At 52.4% G+C, this 17228-nt stretch overlaps 1 protein-coding gene across 4 annotated transcripts in view; it reads left to right on the top strand.

Moving 5' to 3' along the window:
• Nucleotides 1–17228, top strand: part of MGAT5B (alpha-1,6-mannosylglycoprotein 6-beta-N-acetylglucosaminyltransferase B) — a 70670-nt gene that overhangs the window by 6210 nt on the left and 47232 nt on the right. For 3 of the 4 annotated variants that reach the window (XM_055797749.1, XM_005233056.3, XM_055797751.1), the window contains exon 2: nucleotides 516–628. The exons of the other annotated variant lie outside the window; for it this stretch is intronic. In XM_055797749.1, the coding sequence (XP_055653724.1) occupies nucleotides 516–628 (113 nt within the window). The remainder of the gene's footprint in view (nucleotides 1–515; nucleotides 629–17228) is intronic. 4 annotated transcript variants of the gene reach the window in all.

Here is a 17228-nt window from a genome sequence, read left to right on the forward strand (position 1 = left end):
CGGAGTCTCCCAGGAGGAAAACGGGTATTGTTTATTGTGGTGGTTCCTATGGTGTGGATGAATGGCCTGGATCTAGTGGAGCATGGTAAGGGCTTTCCCATCTAAGATGCAAGTCCTCCGTTCCCTCTTGAAGCCTGCCTGTTGGAGCAGACTGCAGGGATTTTGAAGGGTATTTTCAGGCAAAACCCACCTGCTTGGTGCCAGTTTGGGCAGCAACATCTTAGGACTCTTCGTGAAGCGTGTGTGGGTCTGGCTGTGGTTGGGTGAGTTACTGGTGTGCTCTTATGGAACTCTGGCCACAGAGATGCTCTTTGCCCAGGCTGGGTGGTGTGAGCCATGGGGATGGAGCAGTTGGGAAGGAGGCAGGGATTGTTCAGGCTGCCTCTTCCAGACACCCCAAAACAAAGCGGCTCCTGCTGGGGGTTACCCCAGGGGCATGAAGGGTGGTGGGGCTATCCCAGGAGCGAGCTGGTTCCTCATCACACCTTGCTACAGCTCTGCTTTCCCTCACACAGGATATTTGTGCTGGGCGTTGGCTTTTTCACCCTGTGCTTCCTAATGACATCGCTGGGAGGGCAGTTCTCAGCCAAGCGCCTGGGGGACTCACCCTTCACCATCCGGACCGAAGGTAAGCGTGGCTCCGTGCCCGTCCTGTCCCATGTGATGCTCAATGACCCCTGCATGCATGGTGCAGCCGAGCTGACGAGCACCAGGGATGCAGGGAGGATGGTGCTTCGATGCCTCTGTTCCCAAGGCTCCCTCCTGACCCATTTCAGGGATGTCAGGACAGCTCAGGGTCCTGTTGGCTCTTCTTGCTGTGGCGTGGAGCACTTTGCAGCCACATGGCTAAAACCTGGCAGTGTTTGCATCCAGAGGTGTACAGGCACAGCGGGGACACGTGTGTGCGGGAGTGTGGATGCTGACCGTGGCTCACAGCAGAGGGATGGGAAAACACCAGTGGCTGCGGCTGGTGGAGTCAGACCTTCAGCTGGCAGAGGTGTGGGCTGCATGGGCTGCACCCAGTCTGACGTGCTGAAGATTTGGCTTGGGTGCTTGGAGAGCTCAGTGATTTTGAGCAGTTTTGGTCTGCAGGGAGTAGAAATTGTTCCTTAGGGATGGGAAAATAAAAGGCCTTTGTGGTTCTATGGAGGTACTGAAATGTAGAAGATAAATATTCTGATTTTTAGCAAGTGTGCTTTCTGTTATATTTTTTAAAACACCTGTTTTGGCAAGATGTGCAGTCAGCTCAGGAGACAGCTTCCATGGTGGGAGGGTTGTGTCCTGCCCGTGTGCTGAATTGAGCTTTGCCCTGAATTTTTTTCTCTGTGGCCCCAACCTGGAACAGCATGACTGAACTGCAAAGGGGGAAATGTCCAGCTTGAACTCTGGTGAGCAGGGTGAGATAGGCTTGGCCGGGCCACCGTGGTCTTCCCCTCCTCCATACCAAACGCATGGAAGGATTTGAGCTCCCTAGCCTTGCCTGGAATGTGATTTTGGGGCATTAGATCCTTTCCTTGTGGTGCTCGAAGAAGCCCTAGCTGCTTTCCTACAGGAGAGGACTGAAGTGGCGGTTTCCAGAAGTCTGATGGTGCTTGTCAACCACTTAGTTGATTTTCAGAGAGACTGATGTGCAGCCTGCGGCAGCTGGCTTTTTCTCCCCCACGGGTGGAGCACACGGTGGCTGGCGTTTCTCCCTGTGATCCCCTAATTGTTCCCATCACCAACTCCATTAAGCCCCTTCTCCAAGGAGCTGGTGTTTGCCTGGTTGGGTTGTCCCCAGCCGGAGCCAGAGCAGGCTGCAGGATCGGTGCCTTTCGGTATTTTCTGTGTGGTTTACCACGTTTGGGGTACCTGCCCCTGCGGCAAGGGTGGGTGCTTTGTTAATGTCCCTGTCCCCATGCCAAGCGCTGCTCCCAGGATAGCTGGTGACTGAAACCTGGTCATATAATACATGATTTCTTCCTTCTTGGGATGAGAAGCAGCATGTGAGGAGGGTGGGCAGAAGCCTCTGGACCACCACCTTCTCCAAACCTGGCTTTTGAAGAGATGGGTCCTGAAAAGATTCCTGAGTGTGGAATAAAAAGTGTCACTTGTTACGGCTGCCTTCTGACCCAGGAGAGCCCCAGCATCCTCTGGGAGTTTGCAGAGAACTAGAAGAAAGGCAGAGAGGGACCTGAGTAACTGTGGGACCAGTGTGAGCTGAGGGTGGCACAGGTCATGCTGCAAACAGCAGCAAGGGTTTCTAGAAGCCTGCAGAAGCCCCTGGTCCCACCCCAGAGGACTTCAAAGTTGTGGTGAAATTGTAGAATCGTTTAGGTTGGAAAAGACCTTTAAGGTCATCAAGTCCAACCATTAACGTAGCACTGCCACCACTAAACCGGGTCCCTAAGTGCCCCGTCTACTTGTCTTTGAAATACCTCTGGGGATGGTGACTCAACTACCACCCTGGGCAGCCTGTTCCAGTGATGGCAAAAAGACAATTATTCAGATTCTTTATCCCCTTTCTGGATGCCTTAGAGTAGAATAGCTTTTCCCATTCTTTTTCTTGTCATCAGTTTAACCCAGGTCTTTGAGTCCACTGATTCCCGTCCTTGCGTGTCTCCTGTTTACCAGGCACAACGTCAGCGCAGCCTTGGAGCTGGATCAAAAGAAACCTCCTTGTTCAGGCTCTCACACCTCAGAGTCCTCCACACTCATTGCTTTAGGTGATTAAATCAAGGTGTGCAAGTGGGTTCACCTTCTTCCATCCGAGCTCCTGGCCATGGTGGGTCCCATTGGCCCTGCGGGGTGGTGTGCTGTGAGCGCCTGCCTTGCCGGCCAGGAGCGATGCCTGCTCCTTGGCTCCAAGGCTGCGTGGTGTGGGTGTTGCTTCTGGTGATTGCTGGTTTGTCTCTTTTCAAGAAGAAGATAAAAATTATGATCAAGGTCCTCTAATTTTTCAAGCTTTTGGACTTTAAGGTCTGTATCTGGCTAAGGGAAGTCCTCCTTCATTAGCAAGCTCAGAAATTCAATGTAAAACTTTTTTTTTTCCTCCCTTCTCCCCCCCCCCCCCCCCCCCCCCCCCGGATTGAATTGCCAAGCAAGGTATTGCTTCCAAATAAATTGCTGGAAATGTTGCTGTTGCTGTGTTTCTTGTTGGGGAAGGTTTGGTTTGTTCATGATCTCACACATTGTTTTGAAACATGAAGCATCCCCTCTCCTGTCTCTGGAGGAAGGATGCTGTTTCGGAAGGTTATATGCTTTGTCCCCAGGGTTTGGCAGGCACAACCTGAGAGACTTTCTAGCTCTTTAACACCAGGTTCAGGCTGTTGAGGTTCAGCCTTTCCCGTGATGCTGGTACCTAGGGACCGGCTGTCCTGTGTGGTAAGTCGCTGTTCTCAGCACAGCTCCCCGCACACAGCGCAGCTACATGGGATTAGGACCCCTGAAAGCAGAGCGGGACCAAGACCTCAGGGCATGCACAAGGCTGGAGCTGGCTAGGAGCCGGCCAATGTCACTGTGGACCCCTCGCTGTCACCTTTGAAATGCGGCTGCTGTGGGAGGATCTCATGGCTGGAAAACCCAACTGTCGCACCCATGGAAAAAGGCAGGAGGGACGATGCGTGCAAGGCAACCTCACTGGTGCCACTGGGAAATGGGGAGTGGGAAGCTGGTGGGGTGAGGAAACCCCATCCTTGGAGACTTTCAAAACACATCTGGCTGATGTGAGGTCTGACCCCAGGTCTGCTCTACTTGGAGCAGGAGATCCCTCCCGGCCGGGGTGATGCTGAGCTGACATGGAGGGGCACCGAATGTGTGTTGAAGTTGGTGCGTGTCGATGGGACCAGAAATGGATATACTTCTTATTAGTGCTGTGAAGTCTCAATGGGTCTGTTTGAATAACAAAGTGGCATTTAATTAACATGCGTTATGGATCCCAAGGAAACCCAAGAAATATTGCTGGTTGTTATTGTTGCTGTTAAGCACACAATGCTGGTCTGAAGATGAGCTCAAAGGAGCAGGTTAATTTTGCTAGGCTGATTAGCTCTTGATGTGAGTAATAGTGGGAATTGGGCCAGTATTGGCACAGACCTGGACAGGTTCAGGGCTGTTGGCTTTGGAGGAGTTGATGGGTGCGTGGCCCCGGGTCTGCCATGGGTTGGAGCCTGGGCTTGAATATCTGCTGGGACAGGGCTCCCGGTGTGAAACCTCTGGAATGCACTGGTGGTCCCACCTGGGGAAGGAGCCTGGTCCTTGCTGCTGCTCTCGTCTCTGCATGGGCTCATGAAAGCATTGGGTTTAATGGGCTCTTTTGAGCATTATTCATTAATTAATTTTGCATTGCAAGCTGGCAGCATCCTCTCCCCATACACTCTGGGTGTGGGCTGCTTTGCCAGCATCACCGGTGTATTTAGTTGAGTATGTTTGTGGCTAGTGAGCACCAGCTTCTGTGGTCCTTCCTGGGGGTGATCCTGGCTTTTGTGGCTGTTGGCTCTGGTCCTTGTTTCCACGTATCTTGCCAGGCTCAGCAGCGATGCTGTGCAAGTGAAGCTGCCCATGCACTTAAATGCCTGCAGGGTTGGGGCGGCCCCAAAGAGCTGGGGGTCAAGCACCTGGGCACTTAAAAATCATTTGCATTGGAGAGATCCTGTTGGGTTGTGGATAAGTGGTGAAGCTCATGGTTCATGGCTCAGTCTAGGCTGGGACTGTTCCTGTTTCTTCCTGGGTGTCCTGGCCAGCCCAGCACTGAGTGTTGGATATCGCAATCCAAGGGGAAGCTTAGGAAAATGCCCCAGACTGGCCCAGAGCTGTCCTGGCTTCTGAACTGTGTGAGCAGCCAATTAAAACCAAAATGAAGATAGATGTGAGGCAGGAGCATGAAAAGGAGAAATGGATAATGTCACAGTCCAAAAGTTAATCCCATTTTTAATTTTATTTTTGTATATGAATCTCCTTCTCAGAGGCTCTCTCCAAAAGCTGAGTTTCTTGGTGTGTGCCAGAAATCATTCCTCAGATGGCTTCTCTGCTTGGTGATTCGATGCAGCAGAGGCTTTGCGTCTTAACAATAAATAAAAAACCCTTCTGAAATGCAAGTTATTTTATCCTAATCTGCTGCTGTCAAGTAAACACAGACAAAGAATGGTTCCTTTGTTTTGAAATGGCCACTGAGAGAATTTGTTCTACAAAGATCTAGATTAAAAAAAAGAGAATAGACAAGTCCATAAATTTTGAATGTGGGAGACACTTTGGGAAGGGCTCTAGGCTCAAGAGATTGTTTTCTGTGCCCTCTTCTCTTGTCCTCCTTAGAATTTAAAATGTTTGGTGGTTTGTTTTTTTTTCCCCCCCAAGCATCTTTGTTTTGGTTTTGTTTTACTGCTGGAGTCAAATTGTCTTGGGGCAGGGGGCTGATCCTGAAAAAACACCAGAATCTTTAATCGTGGTGATTGCAGCGGGGCTGGGGAGGGGTTTGGCCGTGGTCCCTCTGCCCGCTGCTGTGCCCCAGCCTGGTCTGGGCAATGATGTACGTCCTGGTCCTGCTGGTGGAGCTTGCTGCTGCAGGGGATTAGCGGAGGAAAACAGGTTAAGTGTTAGAACATGATTAGATGTGGCTGGAATACTGCCTGCAGCTGCTGTAGGTAGTTTTAAAAGATGGGAACACTTCTGATTTCTCCTGCTGTTGGTTCCTGTATGGTAGGGTATGAGGTGCTGGAGGAATTTGCTGCAGACCCAGGGGATGTGTAGGACAGGTCCTGATGTCCCAAGATAGCTGGAGCTGAGCTCTGCCCTCGCTGTGGGCTGCTGATTCTTGCAAGAGGGCTCTGATTTAATTTCAGCTGACCTCAGTGGTACTTTGATGCAAGTGCTTTGAGTGGTTCATGCAGATATAGATATCTCAGTGCTTGGGGTCTGCGTGCTGCAACAGCAGTTCTCACACTGCAGTCCTTGAGTCTCCACGCCTTTGGGAAGTGGTGGTTTGCTGAGCACTGGAGTTCTGTGTTTACTGTTCCCATAACTTGTCTTTTCAAACCATTTTCAAGTGTTTCCTGCCTGGATTGATGCTCAGCTTGAGAACTCAACGCCTGCCTTTTTCCACCCCAAACGGAGCTCCCAGCAGCATCTCCAGCTGGTTTCCTGTTGGTGACCACAGTTGGGCTCCTGCATTGTGTTTCCTCAGTGACTTTGGAAACAGGATCGGTGGGGACAAGGGGACAAAGGAAGGCTGATGGAGAGCTGATTGTAGAGCGCAAGCTGGAAAATGTGAGTGAGCAGGGGTGAAGCACATCCTCTGCAAGGCTGTCGCACCTTGTCCTAGGTTGCTGACACATGCTTTGGGGTCTGATCCTCTCAGGGCTGAAGGATAAGGACTCTGATGGGATATTAAACAGCTTATGGACTGAGGCACGGGGTTCCCAGTCCTGCGCCACTGGGACTTTCTGCAGCTGGGCAATGGTACTTGCCTTAACCTGGAGTCTGGCTGGAGGTGAGCAGTGCACCAGTGCCTGGGGACTTCCCTTGGTCTGTGGCACAGCAGAGGTGCAAATGGCCAGAGAACAGCTTCTGCTGCAAAAGCCTCTGAGATTTGGCCATTCGCTTTCATTTTGCAGGGAAAGAAAATTAAATGTGGAAAAGTTACAGAGACAGCCTGCTGGGGAACCCCCCCCTTGCTGTCTTGGGGCACCTTGTCCTGGATGCAGGCTCTGGGTGCAGCTGAGCACTGCTGCTTTCTTGGGGCATCAAAAGGGCTATGGTTTGTTTTGTTAGGGCATGGGACTCCCAGGAGAGGTCCAGCAGACAACAGCCAAGGCACGTTACGCTGGAAATGGTGTTTAACATCACCTGGCAGCAATCTTGCCCTGCCCTCCCCAAACCCAGTACCCCTCCTGTGTCCCGGCTACTGGAGTGCTCTGCCTCTCTCATGGCTGTTGCTTGCTCCAGCTGATGGAGTCTCACCTGCTTAAAGCAATTTCTTCCAACAATGAACATGGGAGAGAGAGGGAGATTGTTTAGGGCTGTGCAGCACAGCTGAATATTTTGGTGTTTGTGGCTTCTGTTTCTCTCCAGAGCAGGGATGTCGGTGGAGGGAGGCAGGAATTGTGCTGCAGAAGATGATGTTGATATGCAGAAGATAATGCTTGGGGTTTTGTAGGGCATCTTCACCGTTCCAGAGTCATGGTACCGTGAAGCAATGGGATTTTATGTTATTTCAATGCCTTGAATCGCTCCCCGAGGAGCAGAGCAGAAAAGCCAAATAGAAATGTGAGAACCTACATGATCTCCTCGGAGGGGTCCTTTGCTCCCGCTCCTGTCTCTGCTGGTTTTCCTTCTGCTCCAGCAGCATCCCAGCTGGGTTAGCGTGGCCAGGTACCATTGCCGTTTGTTCTCACAGAAGATGCAGAAAGGTCAAGCTAGTATTTGCTAATGATCAGAGTGAGCTTGAATAACTCTGCTGTCCTCCCTCACCATCAACTGTGCTGGGAGGGGGGGAGGAGAAGGTCTGTGTGCATGATCCTGACCTGCTGCGTACGCGCTGCGCTCTGCGTGTGGCTCATCGCGAGGGAGGGCAGCAGGGGAGGGGATGGCTTGGTTCAGCTCCGCCTGTGAGGTCCAGGCTGTGGTGAGATGCTGCTCAGCCGGAAGAGCTTTAAATCAAAACAGAGATGTGTTCGTCCTCACATCCCAGTTTCCTCTCTCGGGAAAGATAATTTCTGGACCCATTTGCAAACTTGGGTCACTGCCACTTGTGACAGATCCCAATCTGCTCCTCAGTTTTTCTGTTCTCAGCAGAGCACATAGATCTTCTGACAGTAGCTTGAGTTGGGCAAAATACCCAAAAGTTGCTTTATGGCTTTAACAATCCCTTTTCTTACCTGACCTCGCTGGAGAGAGCATCTAGGAGTGAGCACTTGGACTGCTGCCTCCTTGAGGTGTGACACGCAGTCATGTGGTTCCAGGGATGCTTGTATTCCCTTTGCTTTTGAAAAGTCATGCAAATTATAAATTTATCTTGCTGCCTTTAATGCATGGTGAAGGTGACAGGAGAACCAGTTGCAAAGCCTCATGTAACCAAGTGATGGGGATGGGGGGGCACAGGAGGGAGCCGGGTGGACTTTGCTGTGCAAACTCGGCATTAATTATTCCCAGTTTCTTCCTGAGTGAGTTACAGCCCTCTCCTGGGCTGCATGTGTTACGTTTTGATGTTGTCTGCTGAGCAGCTCTGGATAACTGTCTGCAGAAACTTGTAAGCAGCTTGTCAGGATCCGCTGCTTGAGCGTGTCTCACTGGAAGGCGCAGGCGGCGACAAGGATGCTTGTCCAGGCACAGGGATGAGGCTATTCTCATGACCTGAATCCACAATTTGCTTATGCAAAACCCTCTCGAAAGGCAGGAGGTTCCCCTCTCTGATCCCCTCTTCCCGCAGGGCCTGTGGGGCAGTTGTCCGGAGTGTTTCCCTGGGTCCCTGCGCAGAGGGTGTGGGCACGTGCTGCCTCCCCGGCACCAGCTGGGACATGCGGGTCCTGCACATCTCTAATGCTTAATTTTTCTGCTGCTGCATCCAGAGCTGGATTAGAGTCTCCTGGAGCCCCTGGGCCATGGGAGGTGTGCCAGCCAGGGGACATCCATGGGGAAGACTGTGCTGTGCAGCTCTTTGGAGGCACTCCAGGCAGCCTCAGGGGCTGGAGCAGCCAGCTGATTCTGTAAGCAGTTGTCTGGTCAGTGCCAAGCTGAGCTGGTCGGTACTGGGAGTACCTCCTTGGTGAGGAGCTGTACTGGGGAAGATGGGCTTTTGATTTTTCCTCCCATAGAAAAATGCTGAGGTGGTGGGGCCAGCTCTCCAGTGGGCCCAGAGTTGCTGCACTCTGGCAGCTCCCACCGCTTGGGACTGTTCTCTTGCTTCCCCGTTGTCCAAGCATTGGTGAGGAGAAGGGGGTTAATGGAGACCCCAAAGCAAGGCAGACCCCAGGTGCAGGGTGAGGGCTTTCTGCTTCAAATGCTGCCTTCCCCCAGCCCCACTCCCTGCTGGCTCGTGCCAGATGCTTGGTTGCTCCAGGGGCTCTTTTAAATGGATAACGCTGCATGCGGCAGCAATAATTTGTTCTGCTTTTCCTGTTGAGTATGGGGAGACTTCTTTAATTATGGGTTAAAGTGGTGCTCTGTGCTGAGGAATGGCTGATGGCAATGGTGATGGGTGCTGCTGAGAGTGGCTGTGCGTGTCAGCTGCCCCGTGCAGCACCCTGCGGTGCGAGTGCTATTGGGTCCACTGTGCTGTGGCAAGAGTCTGCTGCTCGTGCCCAGGTCGAACCCCCATGGTAACACAGGCGTGTCCTTAATCTGCATTTGTTTTGGAGCAGACCGTTGCTTTGCCCAGATGGAAAAAGTGTGGGTTGATTAAAAGCATGTGTTCTCTCCTGTGCCTGCTTCTTCTGCTGTCCCCGTGGGCCATCCCGCTTTGGTCCCGGAGCACTGCATCCCCTGTCGGGTTGGTGAACGTGCACTGTGCTCCCATCTCCAACCCACGCTTGGAAAGGAAGCTTAAAGTGGAAGTGTAAAACTTTACTGCTCTTATTAAATTGCTATTGCAGGCAGGGAAACGAGTGCTGTTAAAATAAGGAAAAGAAAGGCATCCGTGGGGGCTCCACGTGACACCAGGAGTTACTGCCCACTTCTGCAGGGGTGGGCTGGCGAGGCAAAATGCATATTGGTGCTTTGTAGGGCACAGAGGGGTAAGAAGAAGTGTAAGGGCTGCTGTATTAGTGGTTAAAGCTTAATCCACCCTGGGAATGCTGCAGAAGTGCCCGTTTGATACAATTGCTGCTCAGAACTGGATGCCTGCAGGCTTAAAAAAAAAAGAAAAAGCCGCTAAACTCATTGGAAGATGGAAGTGGGAATTCATGAGTCTTGAACTGGTGGAGCAGGGATGGAGGTCTCGGTGCAGTGATGTGCATTGACCTCTTCCCTGTAGCCACCGTGTTGGAGGAGGGAGCAGCATCATCCTGCTGGCTCCAGCACTCTGTTATCTCCATAAGCAGCAACTCCCAGGGAATGATTAAATCAATTAATTGATTTTCTATAGCTCATAAGGAAGTCAAATGGCATTTCCATCAACGTGTGATGAGCAAACACCCCACCAAGGCCAGGAGGAATGTTAATGGCTCTTTACGCTTTTATTACCCCTTTTCACTCCTAAATCAAAATTCATCCTGAGCCCGGGAGGCAGCAGGTACTTCAGAAAATAAAACTAGCACAGTGGGAACCATAGCAGCCTCTATAAAAGCTGGTTTTTTCCCACTGATTTATTTGTTTCTCTGGCCTAAACGAGAGACCAGGGTTTGGTTCAGCTCAGGCAGAGATTAGCCAAGGCACATCCCGTGGCTCTGCCAATGCCCCCCGGCTCCTGCGGGCTCTGGTTTGTGCTGCTGCCCCGCTCTGCTGCTGCTGGAAGGACCTGGCTGCTGGGCTCGGCAGCGACTTATGGGTTTGGAGGAAGGGGATGATTTATTCACCCCTGGAAACAGAGTGGCAGGATGCCCGGCACTGTTTGGCCAGTATTTTTGGCTGAAGAAGAGATGGTAATAATTTTGAAAGTGTTAAATTAGTGAGTTCTGCTGTTTCTGAAACATAACGTTTTGGGGCAGCTGTAAATAAGACTGTGGGCTTGAGCACTGAACGTGTGGAGCCAGAGGAGCGATGGTGGTGCTGAGCCTCCCAAAGCCTTCCTCTGGCTGACCTTGGGGTGTGCAGATGCTGGGTCGGATCCTTTCTCTGCCCCAGGGCTTTGGGCTGATTTCCTGCAGACGTTGGGGTATTGGACCCTGATAATACGATTTTCCCTGAGGTCAGCAACAGGAGCTGTTAGGAGAAGAACTAGTCTTAAATGCCGATGCCCTTGGAGAGGATGCCTGTCTTGTAAAGACTAAGAACTGAAATGAGGGTTGGTGATGGAGGGGGTCCCTGGCTTATGGGGCTGTGGAGCCACTCTGGGGCTGCCCCTGTGCCGTGGGACTGGTGTGTGCTGCTCCTTACCTGGAACTGGGGGTCCCAGCTGCAAAAGTGGGGTCCAGCTTTGCCTCTGGTGCTGACAGCATCCAGCCCGGTGTGGGGTCCACCTGTGCCCTGGGAGCCCTGGTGTCCTCAGGGCTTTGCTGCTGGCAACTGCCCTTGAGCCAGCCCTGTGCTGGAGCCCTTGTGTTTTAGGAAGCAATTTAAAATCGATGTTAATCTTGTAGTTTGAAAGCCTCGCCTGCAGCATGAGGTGTTTGGAGCACTGCAGAACAGCTTAAAATGCAATTTAAAATAGTGCTGGCTGGCAGTAGAGGACCAACTAAAAATACCCTGCTGGTACTTTTTTAAAAAAAGAAGAAAAGTGAAGCGGGGGGGGGCGGTGAAAAGGAGGAGAAGGATGAAATAAAAGCTGAAGTGCGGCTTGTGCTGGGGTTGTGTGTATCTGTCTCCCCATCCCCAGCTACCCACCTCCCCCAGCCCATCTCCTGGGACTGCTGGGGAGAGGAGGGGGTGACCCAGTGCGTTTTGCCTGCAGAGTGATGGCTTGTGGCAGGACCTGTGGGACCGTCTCTGTGTCCCGTAGGGGACACCAGGTGTCTGGTGTGTGTGTGTGGGGGGCGGGGTAAGAAGTAATAAAAGTTGGGAGGAACAGCCCTGCGCTCTCCCTTGTGGCAGTGAAACGCTCTTGTCTGTGAATGTGTCTATTTGTATTGCTCAGCTTCCTGCCTTTTCTTATTTATATGGAAATAGGGAGCGAATATGTGTTAGGGTGGAGATAGAGAGCTGCAGCCTGCTCTTACAGGCATTTTCCTTCGGGTGGGGGGGCAGGGGGAGCTGGTTGGGGTGGAAAAGTGGCAGGAGCCCCTTCTGCAGGTTCAGCTTGGGGGCCTGCACTGAAGGGCTGCCCGGAGGGAGGGAGTGAGACCCCAGCCCCAGCGGGGTTGGTAGGGGGGACACTAGGCTGGAGGAGGGCTGGTAGGGCCCTGGGTGGAGGCTGAGGTTTGCCCAGGACCTCTCAGTGGCCTCTAACCAACCTCCTCTCTGAAAGGCAGTGGGGCATCACCACCCTGCCAGGAGTGGACCTGCGGTGTGCTGGGGCGTGGGGCTGCAGAGGGACACTGGGGGTACCGCTGGTCGCTCGTGGAGCCCCTGGCAGTGTGGGAGAGCAGAGCCCAGGGACGTGGCTTTGCCCCGGCTGTCCGGGAGTGGGGTGGGCAGAGCGGTGCCTGCCCGTAGGGGTGGCAAGGTGCTTGCGGGGGCGATTGATGGGGCTGGTTTCCATCTGCTGGTGCTGTTTTGGGCAGCTATGGGACAGCTGGCTGCTGCTTTCAGCCAAGGAACTCTGCAGCACATCGGTGTCATTGTTGGCACCCCCACCCACCCCCAGCTGCGATGTCTCACCCCCAGCATGTAGGGGGCTGTAGGAAAGCCGGGGGGGGGGGTGTCTATGGAGCCCACAGCAGTTGTGATTGCTGCTGTTCATGGCTGTTAGCAGAGCCCTGGGGTGGCTCCTGCCTGGCTCGGTCGTGGCACACGGCTGCCAGCCCCACGGTGCCGGAGCCATCGTGCAGGGCATAGCGGGGCCTCTGCCATGGGCTCTGTCTGCCCAGGGATGTGATGAGGGGGAATGAGAACACCCCTGAGGCTGCACATTTGCCAATGATTGCACAGCAATGGACGAGGGGATGGATAAATCCAGGGGGTAGATGATAGTGGGCAGGTGGGACATAATCTACTTTACCAGCCGGTGACTTAAGTCTGCTTAATTTGGCTGATTACCAGGGAAGCACTTTGTTGCCAGCCGTTTCCAGCAGCTCAGCAGCAGATCGATGGTGAAGCTGGAGCTGTACCGAAGTGTCCGCTTCACTGGCAGCCCCCAAGCTGCTTTGTGGGCACCTCCAGGTGCAAATTGCTGCTGCTGGTGTGACAGCTCCCTGTGTGGCCCCTTGTGCTTTTTGCACTGGGGCTCTGGCTAAGCAGGTCTGTATTTTTCTCTGTATAACTGAAATAAGAAATCCATAGCAGTTTAATGGCAAATGTGGTTGGGTTTGCTGGAGGCAATGACTGGCTGGGCGCTCATGCTGGCAAGCGGGTGCCCTCGAGGGGTGCAGGCACCCAGCGGGACCTGGTCCATCCCCAGAGCAGCTTCCACCAGGGTGGGTGCCGAAGGGATGGAGACAGGAGGTGGGCCATCGCCACCAGCCTCAGCCAGGCTTTGAGCTTTCTTGCTGCCGGTTAATGCTAGGTCTCTGGGCTGTGATTGTAATGGATTATGTGTCAGGGTTAGCTGGAGCCCTTGGCTAGTTGGCTTTTTGGTCTTTTAATCTGCTTGAATCACAATCAATAGTGAAAGTAAATAGAGGAGTGTGGGAGGGGGAGGGAAGCGAAAAGCTGGTGCTTTGCTTCCTGGGAAGCGGGGAGCTGCTGGGGTGGGTGCCCTCCCAGGAGGCTGGGATCCCCAGGACAGCCCCAGGTACCAGCCACTGGAGGAGCTGGGCGGTGAGGTCTGGGTCCAGCTGCACCATGTTTGGGATCCTCCAGTTTCTATTCCAAGAAATCCTTCAAGAGTACATTGTCCTTTTCAGGGGTTTAAGTAGCCTGGAGTTGTCCTTTAAAGGAGAAAAACAAAGCAAAGCAAATGATGCTTTAGATTGAAATTAATTCAGCTGGTATTTTCAATGGACATAAGTAATATCTTACCATCTCTGAGCAAATTCCCTTCTTGTACTGGAGCATTCAGCTGTTGCAAGACAGCCAGGCAGGGATACAACTTATGTCTGAGCAGGAGGGGGAACAAAATCAACAACAAATCAGCCATGTTATGAACAGTGGACATACGGTGGAATTGCATTTTAAATGGCATGGAGATGCTGTGGTGTGCTCACATTGGTCTGCAGAGGCGTGGGTCAAGGCTGTACCTCTGCCTCCCCTTGGTACGGTCAGTGATGGGTTTGTGTGGCCAACGGGTGAGGGAAGCTTTTTCTGACCTTGAAATTGGTCTGGTTTTTGGGTGGAAAAGCTCCCTGTAGTGATGAAGGTGGGGTGTTACCTCCGCGCCTGTGGGGTGGCACCGGTGTCCTGTACCCCCTAGGAGGAAAACACAAGGGATACATTGGACAGGGCACCAGTGTGCAGCTCGAGCACCATTACCCCTACATGTTTCAGTTTCCCAATCTTCTTGGCATGAAGCTGATGCTGAGCAGCATGAGTGTCCCTGAGCAGGATGGGGCTGCATGACCAAGGGAGGGGGAGCTGCCATCAGGGTCCAGCAGCTATACAAAGATTTGAATCAGTCTAAGTGGCTAAAAGGAACATGCCCTCAGAGTGCTATTTTTTTTCCCTCCTGAGGTGTTTTAGCTCCTTTTGGAAACCTCAGCCCAAGTGTCCAAGAGCTCCACATAAACCTGTGTCACAGGGTGACTGACATCCTGCACGGTCCATCTGTGCTTGTGGAGTGCTGGGTGGAGATGGCTCCCAACATGAGCAGTGGTGGGGCAGGGGGAGGATGATGCTCATGATCCCAAAACATGATGCCTGAGCAAGGAAACTCCTTCCCATCTGCTCCTTTTGCCATGGCATAACCTGGGCTTTGCCAGCGCCACTTCACCTCCACTGGTCCCAGCCCTATGCTGGGCTGCCCAGCAGGGAGTCCCCTGTGCCATGCCTGTGCTGGAGATGCTCCATGAAATGCTCCTTTCCCAGCTGCTCTCCGCTCCTGCATGGTCACTGTGAGGCATCTGGCATTGAACTTCACCCTTACCTCCAGGTCTGCACATGCAGCAATACTCACCCACATGCCTGCCCTGGCTCCCGTTCCTGGAGGCTTCAGCGGCAGGTAATGGCAGGGGGTGGGATGCCTGCCCGGGGATGTATTTGCTCCAAGAAGGAATTTTAAAGACAAGTGTATCATTAGTGAATTCCCTGGGGTTTCAACCCATCCAAATCTGAGCATATTGACTGTTGACTCTTCCACTGGTTTCGCAGAGAAACTATTTCTTCTTCCACTAGACATCACCCTAAGGGGATGCTTTCTTTTTTTTCCCTGATTTCATCCAATTACTTAGCTGTATGCTCTTCTGAAGCACCATAAATAATTCTCCTCCCTCTGCTGTGTTTACCAGCATGTCTCATGAAATCCAGTAAGATATGATTGATTGCAATCATTATTTCCTAGTGCTGCTATGAAAACCTCTGTCAGGTTCAGTGATTGCTTTTAAAGAGTGGCTGCCACTCAGGAAAACTGTCAAAAACCTGTCATACTTTAGCAAACTCCAATTAATCTGTGGACCGGTTTTACTTGTGCTTTCTTTCCCATCATTGGGGATTATCAAGGGTGATTAGAATATTTCTCCTTTGTAATTAGCAGCTTGCTGGGTTTAAAAAAAAAAAAAAAAAAAAAAGTGGCTCACAGGGCTGTTTTACTGGGTCTTCATGGTATTGAGTCAGGTTTGGGTTTATCCCGTCTGCCTGCAGTGCTGTTCACAAGTCCCTTGGGGATCTTCATCACTGGCTTAAGGGGAGCGGCTGGGGGTGCCACGGGGCTCTCTGCGACCCTCCGGATCCCCATCGCTGGCACGCGCTGTCAGGCAGCCAAGCAGCCATTTGGCGGGTGTCTGGGTCTCCGCTTCAGGTTAACAAATTAATCCTGGCTCTTGCATTTTTAAAAGTCGCTTCAGCACTTTTCCTCCTTTCTTTTGGTTTTAATGAGACACACTTTCCAAGAGATGTAATAATCATTGCCAAAAATGTCAAATCGTTCTTGTTATCCTCCTTAAGCTTCTGGAACAACAACAACAACAACAACAAAAGACCAAGAACAGAAAAAGAGAGGTGTTGATGAGGTAGGGCTTTGACTTCATCTCCAAGAGCCAGGGGAAGGCTGGGGGGAGATGTGCCCCATGACAGCTCTGCTTTCTGGCAGGGTGCCTGAAAAGATAACCCAGTGAAGGCTGAGATTATTTATTTTTTTTAATTGCTGTTTTTACTTAGGATTTGGGATGGTTTTTTTATTTCTTCATTGGAGAAGGAATATCTCCGCTCACTTGACAGCAAAACTCAGGGCTTTGCTGTTGAAAAGCATCCCGGTATTGCTCAGAACCAGCTGGGGAATTGGATGGTGGCAGCGACATGAGGGGAAATCTCAATGAAGCCAGCAGGAGAGCTGGGGGGACTGGTGCCAGGGGCTTGGCTGTGGGGCTGGGGCTTGCGGCTCTGCTTACTGCTGGCATCTCTGGGATCCAGGGGGAAACAGTTTCATTCCCCAGTGGGAATACTCTTGTCCTGCCCTAGTGGTTTGGGAGCAGAGCTGTTGTCAACTGTGCTCCTGCAGTGAGGACTTGGAGCAGGCATCCTTGGCTGGATTGCCTGGGTGAGGATGTAGCCCAGGCAGCAGCAAATCTCTGTCTCCTGCTCCTGCTTGAGCATGTGTGATCCCTGAGGAGCTTTTCTGGGCTGTGGGGATGTGGTGCTGAGCACCCCTGGGTGCCCAGCACGGACATCAGGACATCAGCTCACTGCTGCCTGCTGGAAAAGCAAGCCCTGTGTAGCTCCGTGCCTCAGTTTCCCTTTCCGCCCCTCCCCCCAAGGCAGCATTGGGCTCCCTTGGAGGGGCTGGAGAGGCTGCTGGGACCCATCCCAAACCCCTCAGGACCCTCCAGGTCTCTTCTGCTGGGAGGAGCTCTGTACACGTGTCTGTGTATTTTTTTAACTAGGGGCCAGAGCTGTGTCTCTGCATGTGCTTTGCAAGCAGATATTTAAATTTCAGATTAACTACACCACTAAACAGGCCTTTGTAATTAAATGAACGCAGCCTGGCTATGAACTGGGGGGAGAGCCCAGCCCTGAGTGGAGAAGGCAGCAGCGGCTCTCAGTCATCTCCATCGTCTTCCCAGGCATGATCCTTGCATCCTTCCAGTGAACCACTGTGACCTGACCCCTCCAAAACAAGCTGGGATCCAAATCCTTAGGCCAGGGGTACTACTCTGTCCATGGAAATGTGGTGGTTGTGGTTTAAGCTCTTCTGGCCAGCTGTCAGGAATGTATCAGGTCCTTTTCCTGACCTCCAGACACACCTGCCAGCACAGAAGCACGCAAGACGGATGCTGAGTCTCCATCTCGCTCAAAAACTGCATTCAGGGTCTAAACTCTGACCAGCTGGCAGTGCCAGGATGTCAAAGCAGGAGCAAATCCTGTGCAAAAATCCCCGTTCTGGGGCCAGTTGGTCCTCGAAGTTGCCTGTGGCAGGCAGG

Source organism: Falco peregrinus, chromosome 2 (assembly GCF_023634155.1).
Source record: "Falco peregrinus isolate bFalPer1 chromosome 2, bFalPer1.pri, whole genome shotgun sequence".
NCBI classification, from domain to species: domain Eukaryota; kingdom Metazoa; phylum Chordata; class Aves; order Falconiformes; family Falconidae; genus Falco; species Falco peregrinus.